This window comes from Vanellus vanellus (genome assembly GCF_965231255.1).
Source record: "Vanellus vanellus genome assembly, chromosome: 10".
NCBI classification, from domain to species: Eukaryota; Metazoa; Chordata; class Aves; order Charadriiformes; family Charadriidae; genus Vanellus; species Vanellus vanellus.
Genome location: NC_138915.1, coordinates 21,976,443 through 21,996,842, shown reverse-complemented (window position 1 = coordinate 21,996,842; position 20,400 = coordinate 21,976,443). Strand labels below are relative to the sequence as shown.

Genomic DNA, 20,400 nt, shown 5'->3' with positions numbered 1-20,400 from the left:
CAACGCGCCGGGTCCCGCGTGTCTCTCGGGGAGCCGGTGAGACTTCCCCATTCCTGGGAAGGTTCCTCAGACAAGTCTGGCACTTGCCGATTTTAAAATTCTTCTAATGGTTTAGTTTCTTCTACTTGCTTCATGAGAGCCTTGTAAAATGCTCGAAGGCTTCCTTCTGTGATTAATAACAGCGTGTAAATGTTTACATTTTGATGGCTGTCGGGCAGCAAGAGCTGCTCAAGTGGGAGAAGGTGTTGCCGAAGGTACTGATCTTTGGTTCTCAGGTGGTTCTCATCATCCCTCTTTCCCCCTCGTGTGGCAAAAAATCCAAACCGTGATGTGCGTATCATGCATTGGTTTTTTTGGGGCACAGAAGCAGTGTACTCTCTTGTCTTTCAAGCCAGCTGAAATCGGGCTGGGTGGCACTGAAATCACTGCCGGAACCTTCCTGCTGAAAATAAATCGAGATCCTTTCACTTTAAGTGCGTTCACACCAGCAGTAGGTTTTGATGTTGGAGATTCCTAGCAGGTTCCCGAGGAAAAGGCACTAATGGGTTCGGTGGTGTCAATGGAACATGGGATTCCGGAGTGTTACTGCTGAGTTTTATCTGTCTCCTGATGGTGGTTTGTTGTTTGTCAGAGCATAGGCTCATCTGATGCCCTGACCTTCGTACCTCAGGCCGCGTACAGCATCTGCGCTTTCCTGGAGAAGAATGCTCTCGTGTTGTTATTGTAAATTGCATTTTGTTATTGTAAATTGCATTGTTAATTCCTCTTTTTTTTTTTTTTTAACTGTCAACATGGATTTAAGTTCCATTATGGACTCTCAGTTCTTTTATCCCATGTCTTTGATAGGCGTTTTATCAGTCGTCTTTGTTCCTTCTTGGTATCTCTTGTCCTGCGGGGATGAGGAAGGCTGCGGTTAAGTGTGTCTCAACCGCTATTCCCCCACCGAGGCGTTACTGGGAGCCCATTCCTCAGCTGGGCCACCGTCCTCGCGGTGAGGAGATGGTCCACTGCTTTAATGGTGCTGCTGGAATCACGGTTGTGCTCTTGCTTAAATCATCGCGGAATCTCTGCTGTTTCAAAGAGCAGCTCTTGTTACTTCACCTCACGTAATTCCGCGTTCTGTTGTCGGCCTGGTTATAGAGCTTTGCAGATTTTCAAGGGCTGATCTGCATAAACTCCAGTTGATTAAAGTAAACAGCTCGTTAGCGCACAGCAGAGAGCTTCTGCAAGGTTGTGTTCTATAGAAGACAAAAATAGACCAAAAAGCGAGCGTATCCCCTTGGCTTTAGCTGTTACACCGTGAGCATCGCCTGCCTGTGTTTGTACCTCCAGTACTTATTTTTTGAGGATATGCAGCTTCTCCAGACTCCTTTCGCGTACGCGTCCGTTATCTTTAAATGGCTCTGCCGGGCTGTGCAGCAATGGATTCCCATTTCTTCAGTGGTTTATGTGGAGCAGTACTAAGCAAGCGATACGCTGCTGCCAACAGCACACGTTTCACTCTTTAATTTCCTCAGGCCACCGCTATGCGTACGAGGAAGATCTCCTCCGTCGCCAGCGCCGTTACCTTTGGCCGTGTCTCCTCCAGCTCTCCTGAGAGCTGTGCCTTCTCCCGCACTGCCGTCAGGAGGTGAGCGAGAGCCCCGTGGCACGGGGACAGAGGAGACAACCTGTTTTTCCACGGCCGCTCGGCCCCTCTCTCCCCGCGCGGGTGGGCAGGAGGGTCACCTACCGGGTGGATTACTCACTTTGTACTGCGGTCTGTTCCCTTGTGGCTGCTTTTTTTTTTTTGGGGGGGGGGGGGCGGGAAAGTCTCGTACAAGGACAGAGGGCAAAGTACCTGAGCAAGAACACACACACACACGCACACACCCCCGGCAGAGAAGGCGATTTAAGGTTTGGTGGTTGTTGGTTGTGGTTTTTTGTTTGTTTGTTTGTTTCTTTCTTTCTTTCTTTTTTTTTTTTTTAAGACCTCCTGTACAGCTTGGTCCCTGAATTTTGAGGTTGCCCTGGACCAGCACAGACCCCGTGAAGCAAATGTCACTCGGCACCTGAGAATCTTCTTGCCTGTAAACAAAGGGTTCCTGGATCTGGTTTAGGGGCTCGGGCAAGTTCCCTTCTGTAGTCTCGCCTGACCGGTGGGATGGATTACCAGCGCACCTAAGCCTTAGCTACGAGATTCATACTCCTGACAAAGGGGAGCTGGAGCTTGCCATTTGGAAGGGAAGGCAGGTATCTTAAATACACATTGACAAACGAGGGCTAAAATACGGTGATAACATATTTGGCAATTTCTTTCCAGTTTGGGCTTGTTGGTCGTCAGCTACTTGCTCCACAGGAACGTAAAATGACATGATGTACGATTGGCATCGCCAATTCTCAGCTCGTGGATTCCAGGAAGGATTTCTCTGCTTCGCTGTTGAAGGCACGCGCGGTTCTGTGCACGAGAGACGGGCTTCTCTCCGAGCTGCCGCAAATGCCACCATTAAGCTGTTTAAGTAAGAGCAGTGAGTGCGGCCATCTGACAGCACGCTTGGGGCGGGCTTTGAGAAATGCCAGCGGTAACTCCGCGTTGCCCTTGGCAGGGACGGGATCTGCTTCCAGGTGATCTCGACCCCCTCTCCGGGCTCGGGGGGGCTCCATCAGCTGCGATCCCGGGTGAAAGGAACGGGTGAACTGAACACTCCGCGCATCCCTGGAGCTCTGAAACAGTTCCGTTGCATCTATTGTATGTTTAAGCATTTGGGGATTCGCTCCTTCAGGGGAAACGGGGATGTCTCAGCATTTGCTGATCCGGATGAGCACAGACACCCAGAGGAGACCACGCACCAAGCCTACAGCTGCGAGGAGTGACGCTCGTGGAAGCGATCTTGGGAGCGCTGGCGTTTCCTCCTGCCAGCATTGCTCCTTTGAGATACGGGTGCCACAGCCCGCGCCGGGTAAACAAGAGGATTGCTTCTGCTGGGGGATCTTAAAGGCCTCCTCACTGTCTGCTGAAAATACTTTTCCATTTCAAGGAAATGACTGGTTTGTTTGTGTTAAGAGTCAGGAATGGGAAGTGACGTGAACACTTAACTGTTTTTCCTGGTGTTTTTAAGAGGAGGCATATGCACTGCCTCGGGTCTTTCAGTGTTTTCCATAACCCTATTAAGTAAGCACTAGAAGTGTGTGCACGCAGAGATATATTTATATCTATGCATCAGAAAATATAAATCTTGCATACCCAGCTGGTACAATTTTCCTAGTGTCTCCCCGTGACCGTGCCGTGCCGCGATTTGATATATTCCCCCTCACAGTGCTGAACCACAACTGTCCTCAGGTCTTGTTTTCCGACACTGGAATAAATCTGTGAGGATGGTGCATGCTGGAATCTCCCTGGAGCAGAAAGAAGCCAAAACTCCCATTTGTCATGCTGATTTTGCCCAAGCACCAGTTTTATCTGCATCTGCTGAGTTACACCGCACATTTAATCTCTTTTATCTGTGTATTGCTCCTCGTTTGCCCTTGAAAAAGAAATGGTCGAATGTTTTAGTTGCTGATAACTTTTTGTTACTGGTTTCTTTGGTCAAGGTGTTTTTCTAAACCGATTGCTGCTCTTTAAATTCCTTGAAAACTTAAGGCTGGTGGGCTGGGTCTCTGCTGCCCTGTAATCGCGCCTCCCGAGCCCCGCGCCTGCCCTGGCCTGCCGGGACTGAGGTGTCGAGGCGTGGGCTGTCGTGCCTCGCCTCCTGGGTGGATGTGGGATTCTCTTGCTTCTGTATATATGGGATACGATACGGGAGGGAAAAAAGCTTGGTTTGTTTTTTTAAATCAGCTTCAGCCTTTAAGATGTTGTCTCTGCGCATGCAAATGTAAGTATCGTGACCCGTAAGAGTCAGCGGTAGGAAAGTACTGCGACACAGCCGCCACCGTGGGGTCTGTCGTCGGAGGCAAGCGCCATGCCGGCAGCACCCAGTTCCCAAAAGAGTAACATTCAACTTTTTTTACAAATGTTAATGTTTGACTGTTTCTTTATCATCTGACGCTGATAGATGACGCAATCTCAGTCCTTCTGAGAATCAAACTAAAGTAACATTTTACTGCCCTGTAGTTGTATTTTACATATAAGAAATGTAGTGATTAACAACTTAAATTCAACCTTTCTCTCCCCCACCCCTCCCTTTTTGTTCCCCACGCTAATTTCTACATGGTTTCTTTGTACTTCCATGCATAAACAGAAAAGTGACCCATAATATGCAGGGGGAAAGAAAGTTTAATTTCCAAAATGTTTTTATTATAGATCAGAGCCCATTATAGAGGCTTCTTTATAAAGACTTGTGTGTATGACTCAAATGCAGTAACAGCGGTCCTTCAGTAGAAATATTTTTAAACTTAACATCTCGACAATGAAATGTCAAATGAAGGGAAATCACTGTTATAAGAAACAAGATAACTTCCAATATAAAACTGGCATTTGAGCGGGAGTTTCTGATACAAAAGAAATGCCCTCTCTTAGCTGGGGGGATGGGAAGGTGTGGGGGAATGCCTTTGTTGCTATACTTAAGTTTGGTCTTTAAAACAGAAAAAATGCAGAATGTTATATTAGTGTGCAGTGTGAGTTCAGCTTTGGTTAAAGCCACTTGGTTCACATATTGCATGCAGCCCTAAGAAACGAAAGGATCTCGTTACAGAACTTGGTTTTATTGTCTACAATTGTGATACAAAATGGCTGTTGCAGAAATTATTTCCCCAGGTAAGAAAACGAGCGCTCAACAGTATATTTGAAATGAAGTAAGGAATTTGCAAATTACTTCTTCACCTGAAATTCATGGTTTATTTCATAGTTGCACTGATGGAATTTTTTCATTTTCTTCAATGGTTAGTCACGACTCTCCTCCTTCTGGTACGTATACAGAAGTGTTATGCACCAACCTCAGCATGTACATCCACAAACTGACCAAACGTTTTACATAAGACAGTTTGCTTTTATAGTGATCACACACTGATGTGAACATAGACTAAAAATAACAAATGTTGCTTTAATAAGGATTTTTTTTTTTTTTTTACAGTAGGCGTAGATATAAAAGTTTTTCAAATTATTTTCACAGGTATCACTGAACATTTCATAGCTGTCTGTTACAGAAGCACCGAAAAGTGCTTTGAGTCTTTCATTTATTATACATAGTTAAAATATATTACACTTCTGAAGGTATCTTAAATCACTGAACAGTTTTGCTAGCGTCTTAATGAGCCAAATGGGAGTAAAAGGCAGTCCACATTCTTGATGTGAATATACAGTAAGGTGTTTGACATCCTATTAACTCATTGCTCATGTTCTCAAAATAACCATGGTGATGAGACCTGAAAGACAAGAATTAAGAACTAAATGCTTTCATTTTACCAAATAAAGCATTTAAAATAAAGAAAAGACAGTTTATCCTGTCACAGGCCAGAAAATAAAGTAGAAGTGCATGAATACACGCAGAATGAATTTATATATACACTTATCTTCAGTATTGGACGTACTGCTCTGAATTTTGATGTAGTCAAAACCTGTGTAAAAATGAGACTGAAGTGCAGTGTATCCAATAACCAAACTTCAAAGAAGCCAGAAACACTCCAAACAGTTACCGATCTCACTCCTGGAAAATCTCAACATTGAGATTTTGACTTGGGTAAGCGTAACACCAGTTTGGGCAGCGTAATTCAACTGCTGCGTCGTCAGTAAGGCAGATGAGCTGAAGGCTCCGGGACACTTTCGTTTCTGCTCTGTGCAGAGTAACTGATCGAAGACTAGTTTTTAGACAAAGATGTTAAGCTTCCTTGTCAGTCTGTGTAGGGAGCTTTCTACAGATTCTTTGTTGTGACCTCTGAAGAGGGAGGAAAAGAAACCCAAAGAGAACTGCTCCAATAGAAATTAAAAACAATTAAAAACAGATGAAAGCAGGGAATATGGGGCTAATAAACCTACTCATGGCACACTGAAAAATTCACTTTAATTACGTGCAGATACCAGAAAAAATACAAATCTGCAAGTTCTTAGCTGTGAGTTACATTGCACAAGGCAAAGAGGCATATGGAAAGACATTAGGGCTCCTTGAATTCCAACCTTACGTAATATCAAAATAGTAATTTATCAGTTCTTGGGCAATCTTACTTTCTTGCAGGCTCAGATGATGTTAATGTAACAGCCTTTCACTGCAGAGAGCTCAGCTAAAGCCTACAGATCTCACCACGGATAAAGAAATTTCTGAGACTATTTTACTATCCTGCCATTACGCACTGATTTCACTTATGTATTGTATAAAGATTTTGAAGATAGCAGCATGACAGAAGAGAGCTGTAATGCTGCCTTTCCATTAGATAAGCAATTTATCCATTACAGAGGAATTATGGTTCAGGTCTGTATTAGCTTAGACAATCAGTACTACCACAACTGCTGTGGGCCTTAGCTTGGATTATCTAAATCATTGCAGAGTAATGACAGAAGCTTCTGGAAGGTGCTACAGGACGGCCTACACCACTTGTACAGGGACTTTCAGGCAATAATAAATAAATACTAATACAGGAAATACTTCTCAAATGTCGTACAGCCCAGTTGGTGTGATATTAACCTCCCTTTTCAGGTAAATGCTACGCGATCCAGCTGTACGTCGTTGTAGAAGAAAGTGGTTTCATCTTCTCAAGGGTAATCAACTCTACATGAGCAAGAGTTACATACAGAAGACTACTCTCTCCATGAATGCTAAAAACACTGCTACCAAAGGAATCTAAGCCTGCAAGACCTTCACAGTGAATCTAGAAACAGGTAAGTTGTTGCAAATGTATGAAGTCAAATGGTTTAATACTATAGTTGGCACCAGCAGACACCTGAGTAATTTTCAAAACTAGAGATAAAAATGAAGCGAGGATTACTGCAAGGTCCTGATCTGGAAACACACCACCATGGGCTCGGGCAAAGCTGTAGGCTTCTAGTTAGCAAAAAGGGAGTTTTCAAACCATTCCAGCAAACTGACTTGTGTGAGTCACTCGGTCAACTGAGCGTGTGCGTTAACTATCAAGAACTTGCATCTTTTCCCATCACTACCTCACCTCTAGCTATCAGTGTGAAGCTGCCTAGCTCGTTTCCTTTAAATCCTCACTTCTGCCAGGTAGTGGGACGGGAGAACCGAGTTTAGAGTGACTGTTCTTCAAATCTGAAATAGTTATAGAAAAATAGTCATACCAAGTGAAACGTGCAACTTCTCTGTGCTTGCTAATTTAGGAGCAAGTTACAAATCAGGAAGAATTGTGGATGGTAGTGGTTTTTTAGGAGGGTTTACAACTTATCTCTATGCATTTCAACTGCTTATCAACAAGGTAGCGAATGGAGCCTTTCAGACCAGCTCATTTGGGTTGGAGGGAGAAATAAAATAAAAGATCTAGGTTCTGCAATGGAATAACTCTATTTCAATATAAGAAGAAAAAACAGCACATTCCATTCAGTTCTATTGTCAGATGACTACAGTTGGCCAGTCAGCAAAGGAAGGTGAAATGAACCTGTAGGGGCCTGTATATAATAAATATTGACTGTATCTGGTCTAAAAGATACTTACAGAAACTAATTTACCCTGATGTCACTATGGCTGCAAGCTAAAATATAAGTGGAGATGAAAAACAATGTAATGTGGTGCTTTTTTTCCATCAAATTTCCTGAAGCCGCTGGCAAACACAGAAGTCTCCCAAACCACAGGAGTTGCAAGAAAATATTTACAAAATCCAAAATACTTACCTAAAACATAAGCAGCTACTAGCTTTTGATTCACACTTAAGTGGAGGTAGAGAGGCACCAGGGATTCCATTTCCCCCAATGTAGGTAGCATTAGTGCTGCAATACACACTATTCCTAGGAAGACTGTTAGTAAACTAGGTCCCGACGAGGCAGTTCTGTTTTCTGAAAAAACAAGATGGTACTGATTGTAAGGAATATCTACTCGATGCAACTGTTGCATATTCTGCAAAAAATGTTTGTGGTATGTTGGAGCTGCAATATCCTGAGATTTTATTTTCCCTTTGGAGTTTGGAAGGGGTGGAAAACACCTCTTAAACCCACCTTCCTAAACCTCGTGTGTTTTGCAGCGAAGGCTGCTCCCTGTTCTGATGCTGGAACTTGTTTGCACATGACTTCCCAAACCCCTCCCTCCTGGAGGAACAGAGCCTGCCAGGCCCAGTAGCTATATATACACGCTCGTGACAGCTGGATGTTTCAGCAACACTTGAGGTTTCACCACGCATCCTGACTCCATTCCTTCATATGTTACTTCAGTGATGAGTAATCAACTAGGAAAAAGCACCTAAAGGAGCTGCACAGGCAGGTAACTCTCCTTGCATCTCCAGAACAAAACTTGGCTACAGCAAGAGCACAGGTTCTTGGGCCAGATGCATTCTCCTTCTTTCTTTAGAGGATTCAAGGGTCGCACCTGCCAGAACCAGTTTATGTGCCACAAATTAGAAATGTTTGAATCTTACTTTAAAAACTGTGAGAGTGAACCATTCTGACAGTCCAATATCGCCAGAATAAGGAAATGCAAACTACAGATGAACTGACCTTTGTACTCTCTATTGCGCTGCGGTTTAACAGCTGGAACCTGCTCAAAGGCACACTGTGACATCTTGGAAAAGAGCTGTTAACATGTTAGTCTGAATACCTCTAACCGAGTCCTTTAGACCTGTTGGAAATCAGCCAATGTTTTTATCAAGTTTTTCTATCCTCAGTGACAGCAACGTGTGTCCTATTTTAATTCCATAATCCTGTTATTTCTAGGTTACAGGTTATATGCAAAGTCCGTAGTTGCTTTGTTTACTGTTTTTCTGTAAACAAGCAATACAATGTAGTCAATAAGGTTTTTAAACAGAGAAATAGCATTTGGATTAAGACCAGCATCAGATTGTTCAGGATGGTTCAAACCCTCTGTACTGGAACAACTATCGTAATAACATTGTGTTCTGTGAGCCCAGAGATCTTGTAGGTTTGCTTTAACCATGTATCCTACTAAGACCTATCTTGAGTTTTTTTTTTAGTAAAAGGTGTTTCACTAGCTAACAAACTGTGCGTAAACAGTGAAACAGTTTGGGTTTAACGAGAGGAACGTCCTCAAGCAGGTTTACTTATTTTCTGGAATTACTATTTGTTCTTGTAATGAAAAATAGAACAGTGACAAGAATATTACAACATAAATCAGTAAAAGTAACAAGAAGGTAGACCGTGAAGAATCAGTTTAGATTCGGTTCTGGTAAAACTTGATACTTTTTACATCTCCCTGTATCACTTCAATTTAACTGTTCAGCCCAGGTTTTGCCCAAGACTGCTGATTTGCTTCCTTGCATATGAAACGTGCAAAGAGTTTTCAGCTAGAAACTGTGCTTTTCTGCACTTGTGAGACAGACAAATCAGATGGCGCAGAACAAGGAGCACTTTAGAAGATGTTTTGGCAATATTTCCTGCTCATCAGGAAATGGAGGATTAAGGGTTTGGAACGAACTCAGAAGGGGCATATGTTCTGAAAGAGCCCAAGGGAGAAAATAACTGCCATCCTTTTGCAGATGACTTCCCATTAGCCGTGACAGAACTTCTGCACCAGAGGAACTGTACTCTCCAAGGTATGACATGCAAAGCTGGGGCAGCAGAGGGTCTCAATTAATCCAGACAGCGTAAGCGGAGTAGCCATAGTTTGGGTTCTTGGGCACTACTGTTCCCCAGTGATAAAGACAGCAGTCTTACAGGTAAATAAAAAGAATTATTTTAAAATTTACTTTAGTCTAGGCTTTCTAGTCACTTGAGCTATTCATAACTGACTCAGAAGACAGGAGGGGTAAAAGATTTCAGCTACCTGGTTGACACAAAGTCTGCTCAAAAAAGACACTTTCAGCCAGGTGTTCTTTTATTCGTTTTTCCTCCTCTTCCTTTTGTTGTTGTTGTTCCTTTGCAGATGGAAGTAGAGTAGCAATAATCTCCTTTTTCCCTAATGCTTTCCTCTGGCTCTGCTCAGACACTTGTAGACGGAATTTATCTATCACACCATAGTAAGATGACCGAACATCTCTGTGACGAATCACACTGCAGAGGAAAACAACATGTTCAAACACAGGAACTAATAAAAAGTATGTCTCCTGTGGAATTATGCCCTACATCCTGATGTTTCCCGTCTGTCCCCCATACAGACACACTGCAATAGTACAGATCCCCATTCCCTCCTCCATATGTAAAGGGGTTTTCAAAATCAGAAGCCCACCATTAAAAGCATGTAGCAGTGCAGTAAAAATGACAACTACGTATCTACATAAGCATTTCTCACCTGTCTTTCAGTGAGTAAATCTGGATATCAATAGGAGAGCTCTGTGCTGTCAGAACTTTGCTCATCAATCTAGCTACCTTGAGCACGTTTCGTAGCCTGCACTGAAACGTGTGATGCTGCAGATACTCCACTAACTCCCAAGAGCTAGGGTGGGTGTAGCTACACAAGCTGCAATCACACCTCAGACCATGGTGTAAACACATTCTCTGAATTATAGCTAGAGAGAGTCAGTTATTTTCTTGGTAAGCCTTTTCACTGTCCAGAAACCACTCTCTACTGTCTCTACTGTCGCTCTACTGTTTTGAATACATTGACCAAGATGGCTTCAACAGTAAGACAGGGTGATAGTTGTTGCTTTCCTTCTATTTATATGGCATTTAATGGGAAAAATTGTATGTGGGACCTACAAAAGCACTTTTAAAATAACACTGATCAAAGGCGATATGGACCTCTGAGCAGCGCTCTGCTCAACTGCTCCCCTCTGCATTTATGATTCATTATGAAAATATGGATCTAGCATTAAAAAGCTATAACATTTTGGTTTTGAAGTTGTATCAGCTCTTGGTAATAATATGGATTTTAATTATTTTTCCAAAGTGGAAACATTTTTTGTGAAAGGCTATTCTGAATTTCAAAGATAACAATAGCTAATCTGAAAAAAAACTACACGTAAGTGATCTGGCTTCAAAGTTTCTATTTTCTGAGGGGAAAATAACTATTCTACCCTTAGTAACACAGGATAGCAGTCTTAAAATTGCTTCAAGAAACCTATCTTTGTGATAATACGTATACTAAACTGCTGCAAGAAACAGATTTTTGTGTTTCAGTCTTCATTTAAACGAACTATATCACATCAAGGTATCTACAACCATTAACAGATAGCCAGTGCTTGTAACTGGTATCTAGTTTGAACAGACTATTCAACAAGGAAACAGAAACTAAGTCATCGCCCAAGCGAGAGGGCTGCAGGCACATACATACTTTTACATCACATCGGAGGCAAAAGAGTGTGCTTATGACAGGCTTTCAGCAAGCCGAGTCTTGGCTGGGCAACTGCCTTCAATAGAAAAAAAAAAAAGGCTTTTTCGCCCCCTGACAATCCTAATTCATATAACCCTTAGCATATCAGAACAGCAGATCCAACTCTTATTTCTTCCTTTAACACTTCCTTTTAAATTTTTGTTTCTACTCTTAGTACCATGGTACCAACAACCAACCTAAACAGAATCTTTACATAACACTGTGCTATGAGAACACGCGTCTGCTGCCAAGCAAAGAGATGTTTTCTGCAGACCCTTATAAACAGATACATTCTCCTGTTTCTTTTTCGAGACCATTGCATAATTGGAAGCTCTGTAGAATATCTGTTTATCTGGCACACGGCCATACTTGCATAGTACTGCTCATATCCTAGCAGTAAACACTGCCCTTAGACAGCAATCATTGGAAGGGAATGGGGGTTTTGCTGCACAAAAAATTCCCTTGGAAACATGCATATGTCTTATTTTCCTTTACTTAAACAAATGTCTTTTATTAAGATGAACCAAACATAATCAAGCTTGTGTAAATGTCTGCTGAAGGCTGGAATAGCTCACTGATACACTGGTATATCCTGATCGGTTTTGTTCCATTTTTAGGAGTGTTGCCCCTGCCCACTGAAGATTCTAGTTCCATGTTTTAAACTTCCTTTGTACTTGGTGAGCCCTTGGAATTTTCCAAATTACACCCAAGGAAAACAGTCTACAGGAAAGAGTCATTCCCCAAGCACAGTACGATTTATCTGACAAAAGACAGATCATTCAATAGCAGGGGTTTTTGTATATGGCCATTTGTTAGCCAGAGATTCCAGAAGGTGGTTTACAGTTTGCAAATTTCTAGTCAGAAAGCTCAGTCTGCTCTTTCAGGTACTTCATACTTTCTTTAGCTGTATCTGTACATTAGCACAGAAATAGTGTGGCAAATGGAAGACGAAAAAGATTAGGGTATTTTAGCTTATATACCTACTCTACTTTGAATTATAGCAGTCTACAGACCGTATACATTGTTGTGATCATTTAACTGGCGTTCATCTTTTCTCTGTTACTAGGTTGGGACCTGACAGGAGAAACAAGTAAAGGGGAGACAGAGATCTGAAAACGAGAGAGGCAGTTGGGGTGAAAGGTAGGCAAAAGTACCTTTATGAAACATGGCCCAGGAAAGTGTGCTCAGTAGAACTGCATTCATTTTCATTTTGCCCATCTGCAAACAAATATTTCTCACAAAGAAATCCCAACCCTGGGGGTCTTGCTTTTCTTGTTAGAAATAACAAATAAGTACTCAGAGGAGGCTCATATTACTCTCACTGTTGGTTTACAAACTATACTACAGGATGCATTTACTACCATTTTATTTATGCCTCTAGATAAAATTAAAGAAGGAAATATCTCCAATATTGTAATATCTCTGCCATAGAATGAAAGAATAGCAAAGACCAGATGGTCACAAGCATATAAGAGATTAGGAAAATATTGTAACTTTATCCAACTTAGTTTATACTATGCATGCTGCCATTTACTACATCTTAAATAATAAAAGAAATTAAGGTGATCAAATATCATATATTAGAAAAATAAACAAACAAACAACTTTTACTTACATATCAACACAGCACTGAGGCTTCACAGCACCAGTAGCATCAACCACCGCATATTTATTTGGAGTTGTACAAAGAACTGCAAGGAAAAGGACAGCAGTGGTAACAAATCATGAATTAATACCTTGCCAACTTGATCAACAGATGCATGTAAAGACACGAGTTTGGTTTTGTCACAAATATGATTTGTTACATGAATTATTATTGGACTGTTCAAGATCACCAACTAACCCTTAAATAGAACTTAACCTAAGAAACCCACCTTTGAATTTTAAGGCAAACTCATAGGGGTTATATAGAGTCAACACCTGCTTGTGTGTTGACTGGTCATCTGCATAAAATATAAGTTCTGTAGGAAAAACAAAAACAGGAAGATTTCCTTCCACTAACTCTGGCTGTCTTTTTTGTTGCTGCATTGGCACTGAATCCTCCTTGCTGCTTCTTGTGTTCTTATGATTTTGTATCCTCAGAGACTTCAGTTTTTGAATCGTTTAAGAATTCCAAAGCATTTTGGCAATTCTAAAGGAAAAAAGGGGAAGAAAAAAAAAAAAGAGAAAAGGCAAGAAGATTATTTCCATAAGTCTATACTAAACTAAGGCAGTCAACAAAGGTGTAAAAATACAGAACTTGATGCTTGGTTATGAATCTACCTTTACTTAAATTCCATCAAAAAATACAGAAATAGAGAAAATATTTGCACCAGGTTTCCCTCCATTTAACAAAATGCTATAAAATAAACGGGCAAGCACTTCTTCAGTGTATCACAGCAGCATTTTGGGGTCCCAGTCCATGACAAGCGCTGCTTATGCTGGGTCTTTGCAACACAAACCAAACAACAGCAAAAAAAGATATCCCATCCCTTCCTCAGAACACTCACACTAGAGAAAAACCAGAGCAGAAATGAGGAAACACAAAGACGTAAGGCAGTAGTAGTCACCATTTAGGCAGGAATCTCTCTGCAGTGGTGACCTTCCCGGATGAGGTAAACGACTGAGGTATCTGCTCGCATAGGCGCTGAGGTATGTCAAATCCCAGAGATTCAGAACGAAAGAATGGGGAACAGCTTCATGCCTTGTTTAAACCAAACTCTCATTACAATCGCATGGTAGTTACAGGCAACGAATTGAAAAATAACCGGGATGAATAATACCGAACAGATTTGGGATTTACTATTTGATGAAAAAATAAAGACAGGTTTTCTACCACCACTGTCTCTAACCAAAGTATAACCATTGTAATTCTCCCTCTGCCACCCCCACTGTTTTGTTTTATTTTGAATGACATTCCAGAACTAAAACCAGAACCCATGACCCGATCAAGCAACAATCCCAAACGTACTTCATAAAACAAAATTAAGGCCAGACTCCTCAGCACACATACCATTGACTTTACACACTACAGAGAGAACAAAGTGAAACAGCTACATACATTTTCCCCACAAGAACATCATATTTTACTGTAGCTCCTACAGGTTAATTATTAAACTGGAGGTCTCCTTTGAGGCTTAACTTTAGTCTATAGTACAAAATATTAAAAGAACAGAAAGTTTCTACTGATTCATTAGCTGTAATTTCTACTTCCAATGAAGCTTTATAAAACAACGTCCATTTCAGCTGTTCTCCAGTTGCAGCTTGGTTGCACCTTAAGAATTTTAGTTTCTGAACTTTCTAGCAGCAGATAGCCCTAGCATTATGAACAATCAAATCCAAATATCATGACATCATGATGCTCACATTTCCGAGCACCAGAAACATGTTTCATACTTGAAACATGACACAAGTTTAGGTGTTTGCTAGAGTATATCTGTCACACCTTCAGAGTTACAGGCTCAGATTCTTATTCACAAGCTAAGCTTTTAAATGTATTTATTTTTTAAAAGAGCAAATCACCCTTATAGAATTTAAATTCATGGCTCTTACTGAAATGTCCTTCCCCGAGATCCAGTTTCTTTTCAGCACAGGTTTGTTTCCACTTCACTGAAATGCTACTAATAATATTCTGAAAACAAATCCCCAATGATAGTGTTCCAAGTTGATGTTCTGCTACCTTATTAAGAAGAGTCTAGAAAAAGAAATAGCTCTGTAAGTGGCAATTTGGGTTCCAAGAACTTCTTAGAATTTTGGTAAATCTCTTTTGTTTCATAAGAATTAACAAACTCTGGAATCACTTTGTGCAGCAAGTGTAAGCATTATTTTTTCAACGACTTTATGTACTATTGCAAAGTGAGATTCACTGCTCCATACAAATATATAAAGTCTATATGAAGATCTAATGTGGAAAAACTGCCAGCTCACAGGAATGCAAAATAACTTATTTTGAAACTTCTCATAGGCAGAAGATTAAGAATATATATGTATGTATATTTTATTTTATTTTTTTTTTTACAAAAGATAGCTCAATGCAATATACAGGAAACATATGAGAATCTTTGGTTCTTGTATATATCTGTACTGCATACATTATGTGCACCAGAAATATGGGCAATCTTTGAAATTAACAAAAGGGTTTTTTTTCCTAATAAATGTTTTAAACTACCATACAACCAATAGCCAACTACTGCTAGATATGTTAAGTGACTATATTTAATAATTTTTTAAAATATTATTTATAATCATTCATATTATTTTGATTTTTTTTTCTTAAACACTGCATGTTTCATTCTAATTCTGGGTGTCATACCACAACTCCAGTTTCTCCAGCTCAGCCAACAGCACAATCACAACATCAGTGGAGGTATGGACCACTAAGCCTACTAATAGGCTCCTTTTTCTTACGCATCCATTGAAAACACAGCGTGCAAACCTCCCAGGATTCCACAACTTGCAGGTGGAAAGCCACCAATCTTGAAAAAGTATACCCCGTTATTGCTTCCTTTTCCGATTTAACTTGGCTGGATAAGAAGTTACCGCTCAGACTGGCAGAAGTTAAAATCTGGCAAACCCAGGCCTACAGTAGACATGTTTGCTGACACAGCAGTGTCATTCAGGATACGAATTTCTGGATTTCTAAGCAAGCAATCAGCATCCTTTTGGAGACATTTTGGCATAAAAGTCACCCTGCTTGGATATTTCACCAAGTAATACCAGTAAAAGTACTTTTCCCCAAAACCCCATTATAAACTATACATACGCTGGGGAGATTCGATGGTTTAGCATCAATAACAGCACACCTTTCACACAGAACTCATCAACAAGAAACTGTAAAGACTTTTACAGTGAAATTCTGTATGATCAGAACTTCTCTGCACAGATTAACCCTCAAGCAGTGCTCCTGTAAATGTTCAGAAAAAGGCTACGCAGCTTTTGGCACCCCAGCCAGTTCATTTAAAAGAAAGCTGGCTGCTGCTCTTCTCCTGTAGCACAGCAGGTTCTCACCACCATCACTAAATTTTGTAGTCAATAGTCACCACGATTACCTGCAGAACGTAAAGGTCAGCACAAACAAATCTGCACAAACCTGAGATCTGTGGTCTTGAGTCTGTGACCTACACTGTGCAGATGGGCTTCTTCTGGTAACGCCAACGAAATTCCCGCAGGTGCAGGAATCTGTCAAATGTAACGCTCGCTACAGGACACAGGACAAAGCCTAGCACCTGAACAATCCCAGCTTGCTTTCCAATGCTCTTTGAAGTCCAGACAAACAATTGCCACTGCTATTTTTTTTTTTTTAGCACAATAAGGATCTTTCCCCCCTGAAGTTACTAAATATATACTGCTGGTGTCACAATAGCACACGCAGATCTGCCAGCGTTTCCTTTGAAATCCCTTCCTTCATAAATTTAACTCGACAGAGAAAAACATGAAGTGAAGCTTAACTTCTCTCTAGGGTCAGAAATAACACCGATCGTGATTTGTTTTTACCTAACAAGTATCTGCTGAAAAAATAAATCAAGCAAGGAAGTTTTTTGTTCCCATTTCAACTTCCAACAGCCTCATCACCATGGCTTCTGAATGCATTTGTTGGTTGCTTTTTTTTCCCTAACTGCAAAGAACTCTACAGAATGTCATCTGGTAAACAGTATTCAGAAGATAACCTCTTTACAGTCATAGTCTCCACATTCTCCTTTTAAAAAATGTCTAATTACAGCATAATCTATTTTTGTTGTATCTCATGATCTACCCTTTAAAACTACACAATAAGCCTTGCTACACTATATACTCAATAAAATTAATGCCTTTTGAACACATATTTACAAAATAAGCCACAAAGTCTTCTTCTAAATTCTCTCCTCCTACATCAAGCAGTGCAATTACTTTAAGCTACACGCAAATACAGCAGAAGATCTGAAGCAGATCTATTAACATTTTGCTTCTCCCAAAATTTTTGAAGGCCTTAACGTGCACTTACGCAAACCAATGTTTAAACTACCTGCAATTATTTGGGAGGGTCATCCCATGACTAGAGCACAGACCCAGCAGCCAGGATGGCTGGATTCCATTATTGCTAACTCTGTCACTGACACTCAATGACCTTGAGCAAGTTGGTTAACCTCACCTCAATTTGCTAATCTATGAAGGCACATATTCTGCAAAGTATTTAAGTAGGCGGATAGTCACATTCAAACTGGCAGAACTACTCTGACACTTTGCGAAGCCTGGGCCGAAAAATGCTACTGTTTACCTCTTTACAGGGTGATGAGAAATGTAATTAGTAACTGTCTCCAGGATGCTTTAAAATGAAACAGTCTCAGAGCGTTACCTATTTAGCATGGCTGACTACAACATGCATAAATTGTGCTGATACTGACAACAAAATTTATTAGCACCACATTCTTTTTTTCCTTTATTTTTCCAAATGATGAAAAGGTGACAGTGTAACAAAAAAAAAAAAAAGTTATTAGAGTGCAACTGAGACATGCAAAAGCAGGGCAAAACGAACTAACAGCTGTGCGTGGTTTCTGATCCATGCTACTGTAACGCTCAGAAGAATCCTATAGAAGACTTTCAAGGGCACATCTGCTTTCATCTATTTTCTCACTTCCAGGTTGTGTTGAATACACTAAGCTGGCCGGGTTTTAAACACGTATTGTGCTCCTTAGTGCTGCGGGGCCTCTCTGCCCCGTCTCAGAGCAGGTTCAAACCCTCCGGGCTCAAGTGCCAAGATGCCACCGATTAACCGAGGAAAACCCTCTTTCCTCACAGAACGGCGGGAGGAAAGGCAATTCCGATTTTGACCCTCAAAGCCCACCTACGGAAGGCAGAGAAACACCAATAATTGCACCCGCTTAATTGATCCTCTTTGTTCTCCGCCAGCGAGCGGCGGAGATAAAGGCTGAGGCATCTGCGCTCGAAGGGCCTCTCCCCTCAGCCCTCGCCCGGCCCTGCCCGTGGCCACAACGCCGCCCGCACACCCCCCCCCCCCCCCCCCCCGCACCGCTTCCCCACCGGCTTCTCCCGGCACGTTTCCTTCTAGCCAGCCCCGGGCCGCCCCGCCGGCCGCCCCACACTCACCCCCGGCGGGGGACACAAGCCCGGGCCGCCCCGCTCCCCGCGGCCGAAGAGGGGCCAGGCCGGGCCAGGCGCCGCCGGGGCCTGGCAGCGCGGCCGCCGCCCCGCTCCTCCTCACGGCCCTGCTGAGGGAAAGGCCGGCGGGCACCGCCAGCGCTCCCGCCGCCGGGGGAAGGCCCCACGCTCCCCGCCGGAGGGGAGGCCCAGCCCGGCCTGTCAGGGCCCCTCGCTGCCCGGTCCGGTAACCGGGAGGAAGAAGGTGGGGGTGTCGCTCGGCGGTCTCCCCCTCTCTTCCCCGCCCCGGACTCACCCCCTCCGGAGCCGCTGGGTGCGGGATCGCGCGGCGCCGCCTTTGTCCGCCTCCCCCCCGCCCCCCCGCCGGCTCCCCTCGCCGCAGGTAGCGTCGTCGCTATGGCTGCCGGGATGGCGGTGAACCCCCTCCCTCCCGCCCGCCATCACTACACGTCACCGCGCCCCGCCCCTCGCCCGCCGCCACACCCCGCCCTCCCCGCCGCCATGTTGGCCCGTGTCGCCGGTGAGGTGCTGGGGACGGCGATAGGGGTAGCGGGGCCTTCTTCCTCGGTTGTTGTCCCGTTCTCTGCCGGGAGGCGGCACACGGGGCCTTCCCCAGCCGGCAGCCCGCGGCCGGGCCGGGGGGACGCCCGGCGCCCCGGGGAGAGGGTGAGGAGCGCCGCCGGCCTGCGCCCCCCGACCCCGGCCGGGGGCAGCGAGGGGAAGCGAGGCCTAGTGGTGGGAAGCGGGGGATTCTGCGGCCGGCTCGCTCCCCTCTTCTGTGGGAAATTGTTTTTTTTTTTTTAAGGTATTTTGCCTTATCTAATCGTTTCTGAAACCAAAAGGGTTGGGGGGCCCTTTCATTGCTGTTGACCTTGGGGCCGCGGCGGCTCCGGGCCTGCTGGGGGTAGGCCTGGCGTCGGGCCTGTAGGTGCGGCCCCTGTTGTCTCTGTAAACGGTTTCTCTTGCTCTTACCCTTGTTCTGTATTCCTCTTTATCTACTGAATGTGTTTTTATTAAATTAATCTACTTGTGGATTTCAGCTCATTTTATGCGGTGTCCACTATCTGTCCAGAGGGCTGGAGCCCCTCTGCTGGGAGGACAGGCTGGGAGAGTTGGGGGGGGGGGGGGGGGGATCAGCCTGGAGAAGGCTCCGGGGAGACATTCGAGCCCCTTCCAGTCCCTGAAGGGGCTCCAGGAGAGCTGGGGAGGGACTCTTGATCAGGGAGGGGAGCGATGGGACAAGGGGGAACAGTTTTACACTGAAAGGGGACATTTTGATGAGGCATGAGGAAGAAATTCTTTCCTGTGCAGGTAGTGGGCCCCTGGTGCAGGTTGCCCAGAGAAGCTGTGGCAACCTGCACCTGGAGGTGCTCAAGGCCAGGTTGGACGGGGCTTGGAGCAACCTGGGCTGGGGGGAGGCATCCCTGCCCAGGGCAGGGGGGGTGGAATGAGATGATCTTTAAGGTTCTTCCCAATCTAAACCATTCTGTGATCATCTTTCTTTGTTTTTCTGCTCTTTTTTTTTTTTTTTTTTTTTTTTTGTGATTTGGGTTCTTAAGCCCTGTATAAAAATGCAGCAGCATAATCACCACCTAAAATCATTCCTGATTTTATGATTATTAATGCAGCAAAATATTTTTGTTGCAAGTCAGGTGAATAATTAAGATTTATATTAAGCCATCCAGTCAGCAGGATTGCAAAACCTTTATCCACCAGTGAAATGAACACACTTCTATGGTGAAATAAACACAGCAGCCATTAGCATTTCACAATAACATCATGAAACGATCCAGGACAGGAAGTAACATATTTTGTCTATTTAAAATCATGGAAGATGTTAAATAATGAAAAAAAATCCTTCATTTTGTAACTTAGCCAAGATGTGTGTGTTAACACTCATCTTTTTCCAAATCCTTCCTTCTGCAGGTCTCATAGTTGCTAGTAGTTCGTCAACAGTTTCAGTCTTACAGCCATAAATTACATAATATTACAG

General features: G+C 43.1%; 1 protein-coding gene across 5 annotated transcripts; it reads right to left on the bottom strand.

Annotated features, from left to right (window-relative positions):
* Positions 1 to 4,661: 4,661 nt before the first annotated feature.
* Positions 4,662 to 18,795, bottom strand: MOSPD1 (motile sperm domain containing 1). Of its 5 annotated transcripts, none has more exons than XM_082488030.1 (7): positions 18,703 to 18,795; positions 13,208 to 13,464; positions 12,949 to 13,024; positions 9,849 to 10,075; positions 7,751 to 7,912; positions 7,072 to 7,175; positions 4,662 to 5,340 (listed from the first exon to the last, which is right to left on the bottom strand). In XM_082488030.1, the coding sequence occupies exons 2-6, from the start codon at positions 13,359 to 13,361 to the stop codon at positions 7,096 to 7,098; spliced, it is 699 nt and encodes a 232-aa protein (XP_082344156.1). In that variant the 5' UTR covers positions 13,362 to 13,464; positions 18,703 to 18,795; the 3' UTR covers positions 4,662 to 5,340; positions 7,072 to 7,095. The 5 variants fall into 5 exon arrangements, with proteins under 5 accessions (XP_082344156.1, XP_082344157.1, XP_082344158.1 ...); XM_082488031.1 differs by lacking the exon at positions 18,703 to 18,795 and adding an exon at positions 18,396 to 18,641; XM_082488032.1 differs by lacking the exon at positions 18,703 to 18,795 and adding an exon at positions 16,402 to 16,487.
* Between the last annotated feature and the right edge of the window lie 1,605 nt (positions 18,796 to 20,400).

Bases quoted from the DNA above. Each gene is read 5' to 3' on its own strand.
- MOSPD1 (XM_082488030.1), bottom strand. From the start codon at position 13,361: ATGCAGCAACAAAAAAGACAGCCAGAGTTAGTGGAAGGAAATCTTCCT. The intron at 13,025-13,207 runs GTGGGTTTCTTA...TTTTCCTTGCAG, and splicing joins GTTTGCCTTAAAATTCAAAG to TTCTTTGTACAACTCCAAAT. The intron at 10,076-12,948 runs GTAAGTAAAAGT...TTTCCTCTGCAG, and splicing joins CCTCAGTGCTGTGTTGATAT to TGTGATTCGTCACAGAGATG.